The sequence below is a fragment of the Ailuropoda melanoleuca genome, chromosome 18, assembly GCF_002007445.2.
Source record: "Ailuropoda melanoleuca isolate Jingjing chromosome 18, ASM200744v2, whole genome shotgun sequence".
Classification (NCBI taxonomy): Eukaryota; Metazoa; Chordata; class Mammalia; order Carnivora; family Ursidae; genus Ailuropoda; species Ailuropoda melanoleuca.
This window is the reverse complement of record NC_048235.1, coordinates 24,300,516-24,318,973: the sequence shown is the minus strand read 5'-3', so window position 1 is coordinate 24,318,973 and position 18,458 is coordinate 24,300,516. Positions and strand designations below refer to the sequence as shown.

At 36.4% G+C, this 18,458-nt stretch overlaps 1 protein-coding gene across 1 annotated transcript in view; it reads right to left on the bottom strand.

Moving 5' to 3' along the window:
• Window positions 1-18,458, bottom strand: part of TNKS (tankyrase) — a 206,950-nt gene that overhangs the window by 26,649 nt on the left and 161,843 nt on the right. The window contains exons 13-19 of the mRNA XM_002928843.4: window positions 17,449-17,528; window positions 13,734-13,879; window positions 11,075-11,240; window positions 9,417-9,636; window positions 9,021-9,130; window positions 2,189-2,377; window positions 227-464 (exon numbers count right to left, since the gene is read on the bottom strand). Coding sequence (XP_002928889.1) covers window positions 227-464; window positions 2,189-2,377; window positions 9,021-9,130; window positions 9,417-9,636; window positions 11,075-11,240; window positions 13,734-13,879; window positions 17,449-17,528 — 1,149 coding nt within the window. The remainder of the gene's footprint in view (window positions 1-226; window positions 465-2,188; window positions 2,378-9,020; window positions 9,131-9,416; window positions 9,637-11,074; window positions 11,241-13,733; window positions 13,880-17,448; window positions 17,529-18,458) is intronic.

Sequence of the window (18,458 nt, the reverse complement as noted above, 5' to 3'; positions counted from 1 at the left end):
GCCAACTCTTGCTTTTAACTCAGGTCATGATCTCAGGGTTGTAGGATCGGGCTCTGCACTGGGTGTGGAGCTTGCTTAGGATTCTCTGTCTCCCCCTCCCTCTGCCCCTTCCCCCTGCCCACCTGCACTTCCTGCAGGCTACTCTCTCTCTTTAAAAAACAAAAAACAAAACAACCCCCCCCTCCCCGACACCAAAAGCCAAATAAGCATTCACAAGTATACTCGCCTTCTCCTTCCTTCCTTTCTGCGCCCGCTGCACCGTCCCCTGTGTTGGACGCTCCTCCTACTGCCAGTTCTGCTAAGGGGCCGGTGAGGTTATCGATGCTGCTAGCGGCAGACAGGCAGGAGGGGGTGGATGCTGGTGAGATCAGAGAGGCACTCACTACGGTAGCCTGAGGTTTAAAGCAGGTAGGTAAGGCCTCTGGGGGCATGGCATCTACCAGCAAAGCTCTGATGTCGTCAGCCTAAAAATGATAAGACAAATACACACACACACAAATACATTTTAAAATGCTAAGTTTTTCCACTAAGGCATTTCCAAATGCTTCGTGAAATTTGTCTTTAGCGAGTGCCTCATTATGGGCCACTGGTTTTTGATCATTCATTCCCCTACCTACAACTCCAAAGAGTCCCAGCAGTTTCTGCAGGTGTCAGAACTGGAGTCCCTACATAATTTTTAAAAAATATTTCATCTTTTGAAGATCCAGTGTACAACTTGGTGACTTCAGTTAATAACACCATATTATATACCTTGAATTTGCTGAGAATAGATCTGAAATGTTCTCGCCACACACACCCACATGTACGAGAGTTAACTATGGAAGAAAAAGTCTAAGAATGTAGACTATGTTGATTTCTGGAAACATTTTTTAAACACTGAGTGAAACATGAATACAGTTGTTCATACTGATTACACGTGTATTTAAAGAATAAATTAATAAAGATTTGAATGGAGTTTAAAAAAATTTCATCTCTCATTTAAAAAACAGCCTGCTGTAGTGTTCTGTTCAATCCCTTCTTTTGAAAGGATTTCATATTTACACTATGTTTTGTATATGCCCAAAGAATGACAATGATTTTTATTCAGTTATTTAGTGCACACTTAGTAATTTAATGTACAGTTAAAATCTGGAGAAATTTTACAAGGATACCACTTTCGTTTGGCTGGCTTATTCATCACTGTCACAGTTTGTTAGGCCTAACTGCTGCGAGACGACGTGCGAGCCACCGAAGACAGCAGCCATTAATTCCCTCCTCTGCGTGCATGCATGCCACTCCTCCCGTCAAGAGCCGGCATCTGTCTCCCTTCCCTTAGGTCTGGGCGCCCTGCAAGTTTCAGTGACTGACCGAATGTAGATAGAGTGATGCCTGAAGCTTCTGAGGCCAGCTTTAAAATGACTGGCAGGTTCTACTTCTTTCTCTCATAGAAGCCGTCTCCATGCTACAAGGAAGTTCAGGTTAGACTACAGAGTGGGGGGAGCTCTGTGGAGAGAGCCCCTGGAGGACGAAGGGTGGCCCTAGACCTTGCAGCCTCGGCTGAGCTCCCAGCTGAAGGTAGGTATACGTATCGCAGACCTGTCTCGCTGAGCCCAGGCAGCCCACAGAACCATGAGAAATAAAATATCACTGTATTAAGCCACTCACTTGGTTTTGGTTAAGCTACTAAGTGTTCTGAAGTGGTCTGTTACTCAGCAATAGATGCATGAGACAGAAGGTGGCCTGGGAAGGTATTTCTGGTTGAAAAATCATAAATTATTGTGCGTATCATTTACTTTTCCATCTTCAGAATAACACACTGTCTAGAAAGTACATTTTGTCTATCTCATAGCCTCAGGTAAATTATCACGAACATCGGTTGTTGCTGAACAATATACCAGATGTTGAAACTCTGAGATATTTTACTCATATAATTCTCTGAGGATACACTTTAGATACGTGTTTCTCTGTCTTCCCTCCAAGTTAAGCATGACAAAAAGAATTAAGTTAACGCACTGCTTAGTTTGCCTTAACAGAGTTTTGAATTACCTAAAAAATGCAAATGAAAAAAATTTCAGAAGGAAGGAAATTTGTTCTTGTTCTGAGTGAAATACGTACCGCTAAAGGTAAACCTGCTAAGGTCTAAAACTTAATGTCATCTCTGAAAGCATAAATTTAAAACAATACTAAATAATTCGGAATGAAGACTTACTGTGGCCAGATCTAAAGGTGTCTGACCTTCTTGGTTCTTCATAGTTGGGTCTGCGCCATGGGCCAGGAGTAGGGCACATAACTGGGTCCTTCCTTTTTGGGCTGCTTCGTGAAGAGGAGTAAATGCCCACTTATCTGTGGCATTTACACACGTGTTGTATTTTATTAATAATGCTGCTATATCCACATGCTGGAAAAAAACAAAGGATGCAAAGAATTAAGAATGAGATTATCTGGTAAAGCTCCATCAGGTATGCTTGTTGTATTTAACATTTAATTCCCTCTGTATCTCTATTCTCATCCTTAACATTAGTTTCTTCTTTTAAAGAAATATGCTTATCCCACTCCTATAGTTTGGACTCCATCTTTTCTTGTCTCCAAAATCTCAATTCCACAATTATTACTGTTTTACCCTGTGATTCTTCGTAAGTGCTTGTAAAATTTTTTCTTCAGCCTTCTAACATATTCAGGTCTACCTTAAAAGCAAACATATAAAATGAAACTATTACCTGACTCTAAGCCTCCTATCAAAGGTCTAGTCTGCCTGTCAAACTTTTGAAACAAGTGTTCTTGTTTGCTTCTCTTAGCTTCCTATTTCTCTTCTAACCCACTGTAATCTGATCTATTTATTGAAACACTCGTCTCAAAGATTCTCAACGTTTTCTCTTCAGCCCTTGGGAAAGTAATGTAACATAACAAAACAACATTTTACAAAACTTAGTCTGTCATGTCCAAAATGACTTGAGAGTGGAAGAAATGTTAGCAACAGGTATGTTAATAAGCTGAGGTGATGAGATGCTGAACTGTGATGGTCAGAGAAGAACGGAAAAGAAGAGCTGAAATCAAGGAATTGTGAAGGGAAAAAAAATTGGGTTTTAGACAGATTAGCTGCAGAGAAAGAGAGAGAAAAGCCAAAGATGCCTACCTTTCTTTTTTCAAAATTTGTCTAGAGGATTAAAAACCAAAGGGGAACCATTAACAGAAATTGAGTAGCAAAAGTTTAAGTGGGAATGAAACTATAAGAAAGACAAAGTTTCACTTCAGGTAAGTAGTGTCTGAGGTAAAATGTCCAAGCAATGCCGTCCTGTAAATGGTGTGACACAGAAGGCTAGAGCACAGATAAGGGCACCATTTATTTACTCACTTCTGCTCTCTTACCTACTCACCCAACAACCAGACATTGGTGAATACCTACTAAGTGCCTAGTCCTGCGGATAGGGACCCTCAGGGGACTGCAAAACAGAATATTGAGTTGACAGCTGTAGCTAGCTGATAAACGAACTAAGAAAAGGAATACAGAAAGATAATTTTAAGGGGATAAAGCTTTGAGAAAACAGTATCTGGGGAAAGGAGAGTGGAAGAAGAGTCTTCAGAGGAGACAAAAGGGGTGAGAAGAACTGAAGAACTGTAAAGAGGCAGGACCATGCAAGACAATGTAGGAGAAAGTTTCAAGGCCAGCAGGTTCTCTCAAATGGTAAGTTCTATATAGCAAAAAGTTTCAATTTCTTCCCAAAAGTCCTTAGAAAATAAGCTTAACACAATCAATTACTCAACAGAAATATTAATTCAACGGTTGGGCTTTTGAGAACAGGAAAAATAACTTATTCTTATAAGCATATTTAGGGATGCTACTTTAGTTACCACTAAAGTATTTCTGAAATTCATTTCAACTCTAATATTCTATAATTTTGTGCAGCTAACACATTTGGGTTCTTTATGGATACATTTTCCTGGCATAACTTGATCACTTTCAATAATTAACTCAGAAGCACATTATCTGTTGAGACTGGATTTCTAACTCATGCAGTCGCTCCGCTGCAATACATTAAGTGATCAGAAGCTGACTTTCACGAGATCGGGAAGACGCAGGGAAGGTAGAAACAGATCCCAAGATGAGATTTAGGGCGTGCTTCTTCATATTTTCTGGAAGATAGTCTTTGCTTTCTCTCGAAGACATTGCGAAAAGAACACTTTTTCTGAGGTAATATTCAAGCTTTTAAAATATAATACTAATTTCAGGAAAATAATTTCAGAAAGTAAAGAGAAGAAAATTTATGAGGAAAATATAAATCAAATAACTTCTAAGGAAGCTCCCACATTGGCTTGACAATATGAGAAAAAAAAATGAAGCAAAGGAGCATAATTACACTAGGGCTTTTGAGAACCAGCTATGTTTTGTATCTTTTTGGGATTATGAATGATACATCATTATAAAACTGATTCTAACACAAAAGATAAAAATAGGTACCAACTGTGGTATTCCCCAAATTACTTAAAACAAAATAAAACCCCCAAATTTACCTCCCTTATTCAAAGGATATATGTCGAATAGGATAGCTCTTTTTGCTCAGTTAACCCAAAAGCATGGAATAACTTCATATTCACACAATGATTCTGATGGTTAATTTTATTCTACTCCCATTTGTACTGGTGGAATAATAAAATTTGGTAGACTAATTTGCATAGGCTTCCAAAATTAGATAGTCCAAGGAAAATTATGTGTGTGTAAAATGAATTGTATATATGTTATTTATTATTCAACTTTCTTTATACTGAATTCATAGTTTACGCTTGGAGCAACCAATTACATGCTTGTTCAATCTGCTGACAAACATCCGAAAGAGCAATAAACAGGAATGAGTATATTACTACCAAAGTAGACTAAAAACACACTTCTTAAGTCTTTAAATAGCTACACCACTGGGGCAAAAACAGCAACTGAAATTGAAGGCTGACAAATGCAATAAAATAAGCTATAGCTCAGTTCTACAGCATTTATAAGAACAAAAGCATTGAACTGAAAGGTTTAGAAAAGGAACTGAACTCTGCTGGAATGTTTCCAAGAAAAGAGTCAATTTAACATGGTTTCAGAATCCAGTTGAAACACAGAACACTTTAAATAACATATACTATATAAGAAGGCTATGAGGGCTTTAATTTAATTCTAGAAACCTGGAAAGTAAGGAGAAGAGAAACATGCTTGGGCTCCAGTGAGAGCCATTTTAATTGTACAATGATGTCATGAAATTTCAATATTATACATTTTAGAGAAAGCACTGAAAAATGAAAAACTCAGCAAGCTGATTTATGATATAATAGAAAATTGTAGGCTTTGTGGTAAATAAATATCAATGTCTTACATTTATTGAACAACAGAAAAATTAACTGTCTTGTGTAAATGTATATTAAAAATATAAGACATTATAATAGAAAAAACACTCTCCTGAAATCTGTAACTTTTATTTGAACTTCTTAAACTGTGTGTTTGGTTCTCTAGGTAGAAAAACTGAGGTGGCAAGTTCTTTCTGTATAAAAACGCTCAAAGAGACACAGACAGCAGACTGAGCTCTCTAGAGGAAAAAAGGTAAAATACAAGTCAAAGAATAATTACCAATAAATAACAGCTTAAGTAGCTTTCTGTAATTTCACAGATACCTCACATGACGATTTTATCCCCAGGCTACAAGTCATTACCTACTACTGAAGCCAGTTAATCTCTGTCTATTTCGTACTGATACCGAGCTGGTCAAGCACACAGATTACTCGTAGGGCTGCGCAATGTCAGGCTGACACCCAGCCCTTATTCTGACCAGTAGGATGCCTGTGGGGAGCAAGTTATCTTACAATAATAGTTACTACACTGGATTTTAGAGTGCCGTAGGCTAGAGAATGCACTTTCCACATGCATGATCTCATCTAATTATCACAACAACTCTGTAAAGAAGGTTTCAGCATCTGAGTTCTGCTAATGAGAAAACTGCCGATCAGAAAGATTAAGGCACTTCTTGAAGACTACCGGGTTATCGAGTAAAAGCCTAAAGATGAGATTCCAGATATTCACATCCCCAGTTCAGGTCTTTCCAAGACACAGAGCTGCCTGCAGGGTCTTGCTGGACTAAAACTCAAAAGTCATTCCTGAAAAGTTGAAAATGGCAAAGCGTATAGTATCAAGGGGAAGCCATGTAAGTAGGGATTACTGGGTAACACTATATCCAAAACTACTCTGCAAACAGCTTTACTTTTAACTTAGAAGCTTCTATTTCATGTGAAGTACCACAAAAATCTCCTCCACAAAACTGTTACTTCAGGACAGCGCATCACATAGCACCATGCAGCCAGGCCGGTTCAAGCCTCACTGGAATGAACACGATACGACGAGTGTTTTGCCACCTTAACAGAGAAATGTGGACCAGAGCCCTACAATTTCATTAAAATATCCAGCCAAGGCTTATTGTAACATGAATAAAAAGGGCCTTTGAAAGATAACAGATTTATACATCTAGAGAGAATAAAAATATAATTATATTTACCCTTTAGTTAAAAGAAGACAAAGTAGCTTTTATAATTTTTATATTGTGCTTAACATTGGTCCTTGTTTTAAATCTACTAATTGAGGCTGAGATAAATACTGATTTGACATGGTTACTGACAACAGATTATATCGTATACAAACTGCATTAGATAACATTATTTATTAGAGCAGAGATTCTCAGTGGGGAGGATGAACTTACCTACTGCCAACTGGGGACCACTGGGTCACAGGGATGTTACAGGGCGGGGAGGGGGAGAGATAAATGTTGTACATGGCAAAACCATGGCAACAAAAAAAGGTCAAGAAACCACAAAATTAAGGTTTTAGTGAATAACACAACTATTGAGTGAATAGTCATTAACTCACAGATACTTGATTTTTGAATTTATAAAGTTTAATACCAGAAGGACTTTTAGTGAATCACAAAATCCCCCTACACAATGAGGGAAAAAACCTACTATAAACACATTATCTAGCCTGTTAACACTGATTAGTAGAAGGATGGGATGAACCAGGTTGATCAAAACCTCTATCACAGGCTCTCTAAACAGACTGGCAAATTTTCTGTTCATTTTTACTTTGATAAATTACCTTCATTTACAAAGAGCTTAGCAGTAGGGATGTGATAACAGGATAACATGAAAAGAGACACGAAACAAAAAATGTCCATTATTTTTCTCACATGGTGTTAGCAGATGATGGTGAAATAAGTATGAAATGGAACAGTGGGCCTCTGGTCTGGGCCCTGATTGCACCGCACCTCCCTTCAGCTAAGGGCACGGCAGCCTCAAGGGAACGTGAGATAAGGCTGACCTGCATACGACATTACTATTTAGCCACCAGAGAGACCACTATACATTTATTTCTCTCACACTAGTCACCAAAGGACACACATGTATAGGTAACATCTCTACTTTCCTATCTTGAGAATGGAAATTAAAAGGTAAAATACTTTACTTCTGAACTAAGTTTTACTTTCTCTGCGCTCTGTGACAGGTGTGAAGACTGTGATAGTTAAAAGACTGATGGGACAGAACTTGTCTACATCCACAATGTGTAAGATGTGTCGAAAAACACACAGATCCACGTGGTCTACACAACTGGTAGTGTAAGTTTTACTAGGTTAGGTCAAGAACGAATTCTATCGCCCACATCTATCCTTACTCCTTCGTAGATTTATATGAAGTTAAAAGACTCTGCTTTAAGTTCTGCCAATCCCATCAGCTGTATAAACTCTTGACTGAAGTAGCTGTAGAGGAATTAGAGGAATAATTTGGAGAGAAGTATCATGCTAAGAAGTGAACATTAATCTCCAAAGGATACATATTTATAGTTACAACACAGAGGAAAAAAAAAGTTATATGTAACTGTGTACGTAGTATGTTAGCAGTAAATATTTAGCATGCCTGGTCCTCAGTAGAAATATATGCTATACATCTCATATGAAGGAAGGTTAGAAGAAAATTCTACTAAATTTAATAAAAGATTAATCATCTTGGGAAAGATTATTGCAGTTTCAAGAGGATTTCAGTACTAATAATATAATTATTATAATATATATAATTATTATACTAATAATATAATTATTAAATCTGATAACTTTTAATTAATTTATTACATTGGGAAATTTCCTGTTTGTCCAACTCAAACTGGACTGTTTGCCTTCCTTAAAAGTATTCCCATTCAGACTGTCATCTCTCTGAAACACTGTTTTTTGCAGAGGGGTTATGAGAAGATGAGGATGTTTCTTATGGAGGGCAAGAGGAAGAGAATATGAAATCACAATGATTAGTTTTTACTTATAGTTTGTTAGGCTTTTGCAAATCCAGAAACTGCCCTCATCAAGCGATTCCCATTATAAGACCCCTGGTATGTACAATCCAGCATCTGTGGGTTTTTATAGTCAAACAGGGAGTAAGTGAATGAACAGACAATCACATGAACATTCATCCTGTGTGATTATTCATGTGTGATTTAGGTCTGAGTGGGCCTTGGTGACTTCCAGGCAGTCAGTTTCAACACATGTCGTCAAGGCACTGCGATACCCTCCTCTTCCTCTGGCAGCTGATGATTATAGTCATAGTGCTTTGAGAATGGCTCTGAACTTTCACTGCAGGGCTTCAGCTAGTCAATCAAATTCTATGAAACCATATATATTAATGGCTCAACCAGTTATTTGGGTATTTTTAAGATGCTGATGATAAACAAAAGCAAGCATAATTTCCATGCCCACAAATATAAAGCCTCCTGGAATTTAGAGTTTCTAAAATCTACTTGGGGTAAAGAGTTAAGATATAGCACCTGTATCAATAAATATTAAATGACCAGCCGTTACACACCTACTACCGTGCTAGAAAATGTGAGGAGAACAGAAAGCTGTAAAGAGCATGGCCCTTGACCAAAGGATAGTTAAGCATAATTGGGAAGGCTGGAAACACTCTGAATAAGATTCAAATTGTGCTAAATTATCAAACAGTAAATGTGAGTGAAGTTTTCTAGACTTGAACTTTAGCATGCTCACCCCATAGGATGCCGCGTTATGAAGAGGAATTAAACCACCTTTGTCTTGGGCGTTAACATCTGCTCCATGCTCTAGAAGATATTCAGCTACTTCCAGGTTATTGTAGCCGGCTATTAGAGTGAAACAGGCAAACATGTCAGATTAAAAAAATATATCTATATCTACATCTATGTATATAATGAATGACCAGAAAAATGTTAGGATGTTAACACTTTTTGCTTTAAAAGGTACTACTACTCTCACATAACTAAGAGCCTTTACAGTAAGAAATTATATACAATTATGGTAATCAAAAGCATTTGACTATTTCTGTTCAGCATTTCTTTCATCTTCTGGGAGACTGTATTAGGTATCTAAGAAAGGGCAATGAGCCTTGGAGGTGCTGGTGACACTTACCTGCCAGGTGCAGAGGGGTTGAGTTTCTGCCCTGGGTGTCTCTGCAGTTGATATTCTCTGGGGTACAGAGCTTCTGCACTCTTGCCAGGCAACCTTTCTTGGCAGCATCCAACAAGGCAGCATCTCCTCTCAGCAAGTCCTGGATATCTGTGTCTCCCTCTTTTACCAAATCTAATGGTGTATTTCCATCTCTGTTCTTTTTGGTTGGATCTGCTCCATGCTAAAACAATAACAACAAAGCAAAACAAACGAACAAACAAAACCAAATAGGGTTTGTATTTTGTATAGTACCTTTCTTAAGGTTTATTTTTAACTTCATCTTCACTCACCCAAGGAAAGATAGATCTATGTTGTAGGCACTTCGGGGGGGGGGAAAAAAAAAAGGCCATATCCTGCTTTACTTTGTAAATTCCCTACTTAGCAATATAGTAACTACTTCTCAACTGAAGGTCCAAGCCTCAGGATCAATAGTGATAGTGGGGAAGGTGCTGAGCACTTTTACTTTTCATGTCATATACTTTCTCAGACACCAGGCTGTCTTTGAAAACCTCTTTTCCTTTTAAGAATGGCCTGGATGTTACTTTTTGGCCAGATATTAATTATATGAAGATATTCAGTGTATATCATGAGAAAGAAGTGAGAAGAGGAAGACACACTGGTGGGAAAAGTACTTAATTCTAAATGAATTCAATACAAAAGTTTGCTAATTTTTTACTATCCTCATTTTAAGTCTTAACACCTAATATGAAATTAGGTATAAATGTACTTGCAATTAATTTCATTTTAAAAGTTTTATCATCTATACCTATGAAATGAAATAAATAAAAGTCAAAGATCTTCATTATGGGCCTGACAGATTGCTGTTAGCCCACTGGAATAAACCAAACTAGACAGTGAATTCACAGTGTCCTGGAAGTTATTTCTTACCACCCAGTGAAAATAAAAATGAGTATCAAATACATTATCATTCTCAAGACTTACAAAAACATATCTGATACCATAAAAGTGGTGGGACAAGAATTCTATTTATGTTTAACCAGGATAAGCTTTTCTCTGGTTAAAAAAAAGAGAGACAGAAAATGACATGTCTGATTATTTTTCACATCTTTTAATTTAAAAAGAACACAAAATTATTAAGTTAGTTTCATAAAACTACTAGCTTCTACTATTTCACTTATATCCCCCAAATTTATATAACTTTGTCTAAAGATTATTTTATATTTTAATACCAATCTAATATTAAAGTTCTTATAAGATATATGTTTAATAATGGGCAATGCATTTGTTAATAAAATGGTTACTAAGAAAAAAAATCAATGTTGATTAAAAATCTTGTTTCCCCTCGTATCAATGTTTTCTGACATTAATACCGTAAGTACTGGATAAGCAGTGCAAACTAATGCAACTCTTCCCAAAACCTACCTCAATGAACTGTGATGAACTGAACTTAATCAAATCAGTTCAGAAAGGCACTTCAGACACTACTCAAAGCTATGTAAGTATCATGATAACACACTTAAATATCCCCTTAAAATAGAAAATGGAAGCAGTCTCTATGGCACTTATTGTACTTAATAATCTACTGTGATGTAATTTTACATGCTAACCAAAAAATACATATAATTACTTTATATTTTATAATTTTTAAAATTACATACTTTTAAAAGGAGCTTGCAGATCTCATATTTTCCTTTAGCTGCTGCTTCATGCAGGGGGGTAAATTTCCATAAGTCCGCCACATTGACAGAAGCCCCATGCCTTACTAAAAGCTCAGCTACCTCATAGTGTCCATATGAACAAGCATTATGTAGGGGCACCAAGCCACTAAACAAAAGAAAATTATTTTAAAGACATGTAACAGATCTTTGTATTAAAATGATACTTATAATAAAAATAATATAATTCTTCTATGGCAGTGACTATACTGAACACTCACTTCAAAAGAAAGAATTCTCCTCTGGTCTTGAAGATATAGTCATCCATTTCCAAATAAGGATTAAAATTTCAAAAACAACCTTTTCAATATAAGGATTTTCCCTAGTTTCTTGGTGATGTATAGAAATTTCACAGCAATCCTACGTTTAAAACACATACAGATATACCCACAGAAAAGCTCCATCACAATACTTTTAATTCAGGTTTCATCGATAAAAAGAGCAACACTACAAAGTGATTTCAGGCATAATCTAATTTGGTTTTATCAACTCAGATTTTCCTAATGAAAATTGTATGCTTACTTATAAAATACACAATGCAATTTAACTAATTTATTTAGGCAAGTTCTATCTCTTGTCTTTGGTTTTTAGTTCTTAATTCCTAATAATTCAGTAGTGGTTTCTATCTATGCATAGATTTAAATATTTATGTGTCATACGATGAAAACTCAAAATGCAAGTGAAACACAAATTCAGTATTCAGTAAGGAAAATGGTGACACCAACAATAAACTCCAGTCAGATGAGAAAAATCTAGCTGCCTCAACTTATGAGCAAACTGTTCTGAGGTAACTCTAAGCTCTGGTTGGAAGGCAGCTGGCATTCTAAAAGGATAAAAAGGGGTTCCTATAAGAAAGGGTGAATCAAAAGGATAAGCTTAAGTTGCACTTAAAACATGACGAAAACAAGGTATCAAATGCCTTTTTATTTAGAGATTGGTTTTTTTTTTTTTTTTTTTTTTTTTTTTGAGACCAAAANTTTTTTTTTTTTATGTTTTGAGACCAAAAATACTAAGTGCTAACTAAAATGGGCAATGGAAATAAATGCTGGTTATGCTCCAGTGCACTGCAATACTTGGAAAGAGCTGGTGATATTATTACTGAATATTCAAGACTGATGTGCCCTTTTTAAAAGATAAATAAATCCATAATGGTTAACTGAAGTCTAAATTGTATGGTTTAATTCTACAGTACTCTGATATGTAATTGCATAGACAAGCACTTGCTTATTTCTATTTTGAGATGATATGAAATTAACTCAGAATATGGAAGCTCATTTTAGTTAAAACTTCCTTCTTGCATTTCTAAATAGCTGCCATGACTGCTTTAAACTCTGTCTAGATAAATTAAAATAATTAAGTAAATATAAAAATATAGACTATCTGAATTTAGTAAAAATAAAATTATACATCTATTAATACTGATGACTTTGGAATGGATGGCTTCTTTTGGGAACAAATTACACATTTTTAACAGCAAAAAAGAAAAGAGGATGAACAATAAATTAAAAACTATATAAACACATTCATACAATGCAATAAAATAGTATTACAGGCATTAAAAAGATGAGATGAACAATTAGGTACTGATATGGAAAGACATTCAGGATACACTACTGAGTGAAAACGCAAATTGCAAAGCAGGCTGCATGGAACGGCGTCATCATTTATGTTAAAAACAAGCACTAACGCCACAAGAGCTCATGCACTGATTTATACTTTTAAAAAATCCGGAGGATTATCACAAAGTGTTTATGTAATCTCTAGAAGGTAGGGTGATAGGGATTTTCATTTCCTATACTGTACATTTCTATTAGATGTTTCAGATTTTTAAAAAACATGTATTACTCTTTTTTTTAATTAATTTTATTTTATTATATTATGTTAATCACCATACAGTACATCCCCTGATTCTGATGTAAAGTTTGATGCTTCATTAGTTGCGTATAACACCCAGTGCACCATGCAATACGTGCCCTCCTTACTACCCATCACCAGTCTATCCCATTCCCCCACCCCCTCCCCTCTGAAGTCTTCAGTTTGTTTCTCATAGTCCATAGTCTCTCATGTTTCATTCCCCCTTCTGATTACCCCCCTTTTCTTTATCCCTTTCTTCCCCTACCGATCATCCTAGTTCTTATGTTCCATAGATGAGAGAAATCATATGATAATTGTCTTTCTCTGCTTGACTTATTTCACTTAGCATTATCTCCTCCAGTGCCGTCCATGTTGCAGCAAATGTTGAGAATTCGTTCTTTCTGATAGCTGAGTAATATTCCATTGTATATATGGACCACAGCTTCTTAATCCAGTCATCTGTTGAAGGGCATCTCGGCTCCTTCCATGATTTGGCTATTGTGGACAATGCAGCTATGAACATTGGGGTGCATATGGCCCTTCTCTTTACCTACGTCTGTATCTTTGGGGTAAACACCCAGTAGTGCAATGGCTGGGTCATAGGGTAGTTCAATTTTTAACTTTTTGAGGGACCTCCACACTGTTAAAAAACATGTATTACTCTTTAACAGTGAAAAAAAGAATCTAAGACTTCAAAAATATTAAAAAAAAAATTTTAAGTCCCAAATAGCTAAATTCTAATACCTACCCTTTGTCTTTGGCGTGGACGTCGGCACCATGGTGTAGAAGGTACTCCACAACAGACACACGGTTGTAGCCTGCTGCAAAGTGTAAAGGTGTAGAATGCCGGCCCTCCAAATCTCGGCAATTCACATTTTGAGGGCTGCAAAGTTGCTTTAATGATACACACACACATACACACACACACACACACACACACAGAGAACATTAATATTTATTCATATGTTTCGCTCCAAAATCCTGCAGGCATCTTGGATAAGCTGTAATTTCCTAATGAATATTTATTTCCAATAGATAATGCAAGTGATGTTTAAAAATCAGCACTCTGCTTCGCTTCACAGTGTCTACAAATATTTTTTACTGTTTACAGAGCAATTTAATCTTTTTTTTTTTTTAACATTTCCTGGCCAAAATCCTAATCAAAAAGAAAAACCCATAATAAAGCAAGAATCTCCAAGGCAAATGATGGCTTCATCTTTCATCTTCATAAGGCTTTCCTCCCCGAGACTGTTTGCCCCAGCATGTCTGCTTGTACTAGCATGCTGTCTGCCATGCTTTACCCAAGTAGGACCAATCCTGGCTGACTGCAGAACTACCCAGAGTTCTCGTCTCCGCTGACATGGCAAGCAAAAAGCCTCCAGAAAAATTACATTAATCTTGCCTGGGCCATCTACTCGGCCCTCTGACCCGCTCCAGCGAAGCCATGCGGTCTCATCAATGCTTCCCCTGATCTTTGGGAGATGTGTGTCTAACTCTATGAGTCAAACTGATGCCAATCATGTTTTCATTTTTCATCTTTCATCTCCTTGTGAATGCGAGCCTTTCATCACAAACTCAATTCTGTGTGCTTACAGAGCAGTGGGAAGCAAAGTAAAGACCGGCAGGTTGCACCACTGGTGGTAACAGATGAATTTTAATAACAATATGTGAATAATAATTCACAATTTATAAAGAATCTCATATTCTTTCTGTGAAGCTGATCATTATCTCCATCTTACAGATAAATAAACCAAGGCTCAGAGAGGGCTAAGCAACCTGTCCTTTTTCGCAGAGTTGGTAAGGTAAAGGGTACAATAAAGGCTCAAACCTGATTTTCCTGATTTATAATCTCTTGATCTTTCTGATACATGCTTGCTTACTTTCCTAATTACCCTCATTCAGGGAAGTGATGCAAAGAAAGGTAATGGAAAGAAGAACAGTCAAAAAATCGAGAAAACAGTGACATTTTCTAACCTACAAGGTATGATGGTAGGGTTTTTCAGGCATTTGACAATCTTGCTGCTGCCGCTGTAATGAGCTATTATTATATACAAACAAAGAGCCTGGAAGGCATCTGTTTCTACTGACTTACTGAGTAGGGGCCTTCCCATCGGTAGGGTAAAAGCAGGACTTTGCAGGTGGTACGATACCTACATGATGGGAGGAGATGTGGGCCAAGATGATGGAAGGGAGAGCCTACAGGCTCAGCAGCTCTATGGGGAAAAGCCCCAGACTCTGAAATCTCAAGAGCCACCGTCATCTGGCTGGGTCAAATAGCTTACGCCTTCATGGCAAGTGAGTCTGTAGCTACCTTAACACACAGACTACAGTATCAAAAAGCAAAATGAAATAGAAGTGAATACATTAATACATAAAACTAAAGAGCACAAAAATTGGTAGTAACACCTTCTACTGGTGTCTTACATGACTGAAGCTGCTTCTTGCTACTGCTGGGTTTTCTTCAGGTCCCTACATTCTAAATTAACTTTTTTGTCTCCCCGCAGAGAATATCAGCAAAACAAGGATGTGGTACAGAATGAAACACAACTCATTTTGCCAGGTTACAAAAATAAAAGCCCATCTGCTTATTAAACATTTGCTTTCTAATATTTGGAAGTTCTTTATTCTTCGTTCGATTTCATTTTCCTTTTGAATGCCAAAGCAATTTTACATTCTTCCTACCCGATTTTCATAATTTCAAATACTTTACTCAGCAAACAGTCTTTTCTTCTAATTCCTAACATTTTAATACTTTTCACAGCCTCTAGAGAAAGAAATTTACCACACTTAATTCTCATTTAATTTGTGCTTTGCTTTTCTTCTGACGCTTACATTCCATTCATAAAAATAAAGTCGGCCTTTATTGTGAATGGATTGTTTAGGAAACCTGAAAGCTATAGTAGATTTGCCTATCAGTACATACAAAACATATGGAATTAAAACTACCTATTAATAAAATACTAAACTATTAATTTAATGATAATGGGCACATGTAGCAAGTCTGGTGCTGAGATGTCGTGATGCAGAAAAGAAGTCCTGATCACTTTTATATTTAAAGGTTTTCTTTTATTAGCATATATTTCAAATGATGAAAAGCATGTAATTTTAATTAAGAAAAGAAGTAGCTTTAGATCTAAGAGAAATTTAAAATTTCTCCCCAGTAACTATTACAACTGAAATTTACTGTTTTTCTTTAAATAACTTAGATGTTCTTGTAAGAGGGAAGAGATGTTAGAAGTGGCCACATACTGAAATAAAAAAAATTTCTAGGCAACAGAGCTTGAAAGTGTTTTTCTTTCTTTCTTTTTTTTTTTTTTAAAAGATTTTATTTACTTATTTGAGATGTTATTTATTTATTTATCCCAGGACTCTGGATATGACCCGAGCCAAAGGCAGACGCTTGACCGACTGAGCCACCCAGGTGTCCCATGTATTTTCAACCGGTATACTCCAGCAAGAATGCTACATTAGTTTGCTAAAAATCACCAAAATAGAGTTTGCTTAATAAGAAGTGACAAAGTTTAGTTTGAAAAAAATAACCTGGTATGACTGTACCTTTCACAATTAGCCTTTCTTTAAAAAAAAGAAAGAAAGAAAGACAAACTACAAGACCAACCCCCGAATAAGAACAAAACCCTTATCTGTATCTTCAACCCTTTCTTCATCCCTACATGAGTGATTACAGATAGGAAACATGTGTTCTTAAAAAGCATATTCAGTATCAGAATATCATTTTATATTTGGAAAAAATTACATCTATTAATTTAATGTTAATGTTTATAATTTAATGTTTCTATAAAAGCTGTTAAAATTTTTCTGACAAGCAGAGTTACATAGAGAAAAGAAATCCAGGGGTGCCTAGGTGACTCAGTTGGTTAAGCATCTGCCTACGGCTCAGGCCATAAACCTGGGGTCCCTGGATCAAGCCCCACATTAGGCTCCCCGCTCAATGGGCAATCTGCTTCTCCCTCTGCCTTTCACCTTGCTTGTGCTCTCTCTCTCATAAATAAAATCTTTAAAAAAAAAAAAAAAAAGAAAACCCATCTTCATATAAAAGTTAATTTCAAATGGTTGCAGGATCATAAGAACGCTTTCCTAGAGCAGTAGTGAGAATCTCTTAGAAAAGTTGAAGAAACATTGTTTTGAACTTTATTGTACAATTTATTACCTGGGCTTGAACTAGCTTAGAAATTTACGAATGTGGCTACAAATAACACTTTCATTAATATAACTGGAAACAACAGAGCTTTCATATAACCAGAAGGAAAGTGACTAAAATGGTTTAATGGAGATAAAGCACATACTAGAAAATCCTTCCTGGTTAAAGAGCTCTCTTGTTTATGGATCTACTTTGTTCATCCCTTTTATTGTTCGGATTTGAGTAGTTTCACTTAGAAGCTTACAGTGACCTGGTTAGCAAAGTTTCAACAGCACTACCCAAGATGTTAAAAGCACTGATTTACCTTCACAGTTTCCAAGTCTCCAGCTTTAGATGCCTCTAGGAGTCGATAGTCAACATCAGAAGTGCGTATAGGTGTACTTTCTGAATAAAAGAGAGGAAAGATTACTACAGTTGGCTTTTGAGGAATCACAGAGTTAAGAAAGGAAAATTATTCGGTGACTGGAAAGAGATATTAAGGGGTCAGAAATTCATGAGCTCTAATCTATGGATTTTTTTAAGTTGTTTTCAGATAAGAAAAAAGTGGTTTCTTGTTTCAAGTCATATCTATCTTGTTCTGAGCTACATTTAAATAAATCTGATGACACACAACTCCTTCTCCATTCCTACTATTCCAGTTTTCAAATTTTCTGGCCAACACTTGGCAAAAGGGAATAAAGAAACATAGGAGCACGATATCAAAAACAACTTCATGACACTTTGGTCTTACAAATGCAGTAGCAGAGCTGTGCCACAGATTTTGTTGTGTAAACCAAGGGTTGGGGGTGTGACACAAATGCTAAATAGAATAGAATTAGATTAGGCTGTTAGATCTAGAAGTATGAGGCTAACAAATGAAGTGTTTTGATTAATACAATATAAACAAACCAAAAATTCTTTACACATGGGCTCAAATAAAAAGATTTTCAAGGAAAACAACACATAGCACTCAAAATATGTTCGTGGACATTACATATGGCCTTTAATAATGCACATGTGTATACATAGTCATGTAACACAAAAGGAATGAGGTCCAGGAGACTTGGATTTTGACTAGTACTGGTGACAACGGACAAATCCTTAATAGCTTAGCTTTTGCTCCTATAAAGTGAGTGTTGGTTTCTCTTAAATCCTCTTTTGGATTTAAGACTACATTATCTCATGATCAAAGATGCCTTTCTTGAGTCCACCGTCTACATGGGAAGATCAAGTGATGCTATGAAAAGGTTTTAGATTTCAGAATACTTTGGCTTTTTCTAGTCTAAAGTGCTTCATTCAGGAGAGTGGCTTTTACAGAACAGGTTATGAGAACTC